Source organism: Postia placenta (assembly GCF_002117355.1).
Source record: "Postia placenta MAD-698-R-SB12 unplaced genomic scaffold POSPLAscaffold_1, whole genome shotgun sequence".
Lineage (NCBI taxonomy): Eukaryota > Fungi > Basidiomycota > Agaricomycetes > Polyporales > Adustoporiaceae > Rhodonia > Rhodonia placenta.
In genome coordinates this window covers 4,126,918-4,128,633 of record NW_020169832.1, presented here as the reverse complement: position 1 = coordinate 4,128,633, position 1,716 = coordinate 4,126,918, and the positions used below count along the sequence as shown (strand labels likewise).

The 1,716-nt window shown below is 47.5% G+C and overlaps 1 protein-coding gene across 1 annotated transcript; it reads right to left on the bottom strand.

Moving 5' to 3' along the window:
* POSPLADRAFT_1129582 (hypothetical protein) lies at nt 1-1,716 on the bottom strand (the record flags this gene model as incomplete). The annotated part of the gene is made up of 6 exons (XM_024483853.1): nt 1-322; nt 387-424; nt 473-585; nt 648-803; nt 1,365-1,523; nt 1,575-1,716. The coding sequence occupies 6 exons, from the start codon at nt 1,714-1,716 to the stop codon at nt 1-3; spliced, it is 930 nt and encodes a 309-aa protein (XP_024344988.1).

Here is a 1,716-nt window from a genome sequence, read left to right as displayed (position 1 = left end):
TCAGGATGTGCGTGCATCTACAGAACGGACAGAGGCTAAGTATTCCTCTAGCTCTACTCCATCATTACTCGCGTCTCCTGAGTCATCTTCGCCTCTTGAATCCAAGTCGTCTTCGAGATCAGAGAAAGCATTTACGCCACTTCCTCGCGCAGAGGGGTTGGCGATGTCGGCGGCAAACTCTATGCTAGAGAGCCACGATCGGGAGACAGAGTTGCCTTGTGAGTCAATGAAAGACAGAGACCGGGAGCTCAATGCCTGTGTTGAGCGCTCTGCGGCTTCGCGGATGCAGATGAGGAAGTGGGAGACGAGTATGCTTGACATCCTATAAGATGCAGTTTTCATGTGTCTGAAAAACCCTCACACTATGAGAATGAAAATTCACGCACACTGCAGTCAAATATGATATATCTACCGCGATGTCAGACTAGGGCGATCGTCTCAGCATGAGTAATCAAGCGATTTGAATACGCACGCTACTGATTGCGACGAGATCAGCAACGTTCGGCAGCGAGATAGTGCTGTGCCTGCAATGAGTATTATCAAACACGTACGTGTTCTTCTCCACATACAGGAAATACGATGTACCTGATAACACAGAAGATGAGCTGCTATGGCATACTATACCGCATATTCTGGCTGGTACTTACCATGTCGGAACATAACGGTTATGAGATTGGGTCTTGCAGTCCACATATCATGTACCAGTTGTGTTCTCATCGAGCTTGTACGGCTGATATAGTACCATGTTGCTACGACAACGAGGATGTCCGGGACGACCAGAGATATACTAGGAGCGAGCGACGCTACATCGGAAGTAGTAAGGTCAGCAAGTGCAACTAGACGTATGGGATGAGACGACTCACCCCTGTAAATGTTAATCAGTCTGTAGGATCCGAAATAAACAAATAAATACGCATACACATAATTTATGTCAAAGATGATGATACATCCAAATGGGGGAACGATGAGAGCTATCTCTTTGGTCATGGCCCACTGTGATACTCCTGCTTTAGCCGCATGCACTGTGTCAAACCCCATGTACTGACTATTTTGAGGCCCACGTGCACCACACCAAGGAGCGAGACTGGCAATACCCATCGCCAATTGCCGCCGCTCACAGCATGTACGCGCAGAGTGGCTACCACTTGAGAGACAGGATAACGACGGCTCTGGTGATGGAGTTTGCATTGCTTACATGGAGATACAGTAGTCACGACAAGAAGCACCACCTCATAAGCATAGTCAGAAGACGCGCATCTTGTGAGATGACTAGTCTGTGAGCAATGGTCGCCTGATATGGAGGAACCAACCTCTAAAGTGCACGTCGTCAATACAAGATTAGCACCCCGCAGATTGAATGCTACATACTTGGATAGTATTAGCTGGAAGAGGGGTATTCGTAATGATAGTGCCAATGATAGCAAACCAGTTTATGGCAGAAAGTAGTGTGGCAATGGATCTTCGCCCCCACAGACGCCGTATGTCAGGTGGCAAGTTCAGGGCAACATAATAAATCAGAAGTGCTGAAAGCATAATTCATGCTGGATCATCGGATAGGCAACGGAGGCACTGACCAACACATGCATAATTGATACAATTGAGACGGAAGCTACACCATGGCACGGATGTAAGTCCTACAGAATTCTGTAGATGCAATAGATCCACTTGCTCGTATTGCAATTCTTCAATGGTCTGTTCCGATGGCGGTCCCGACAT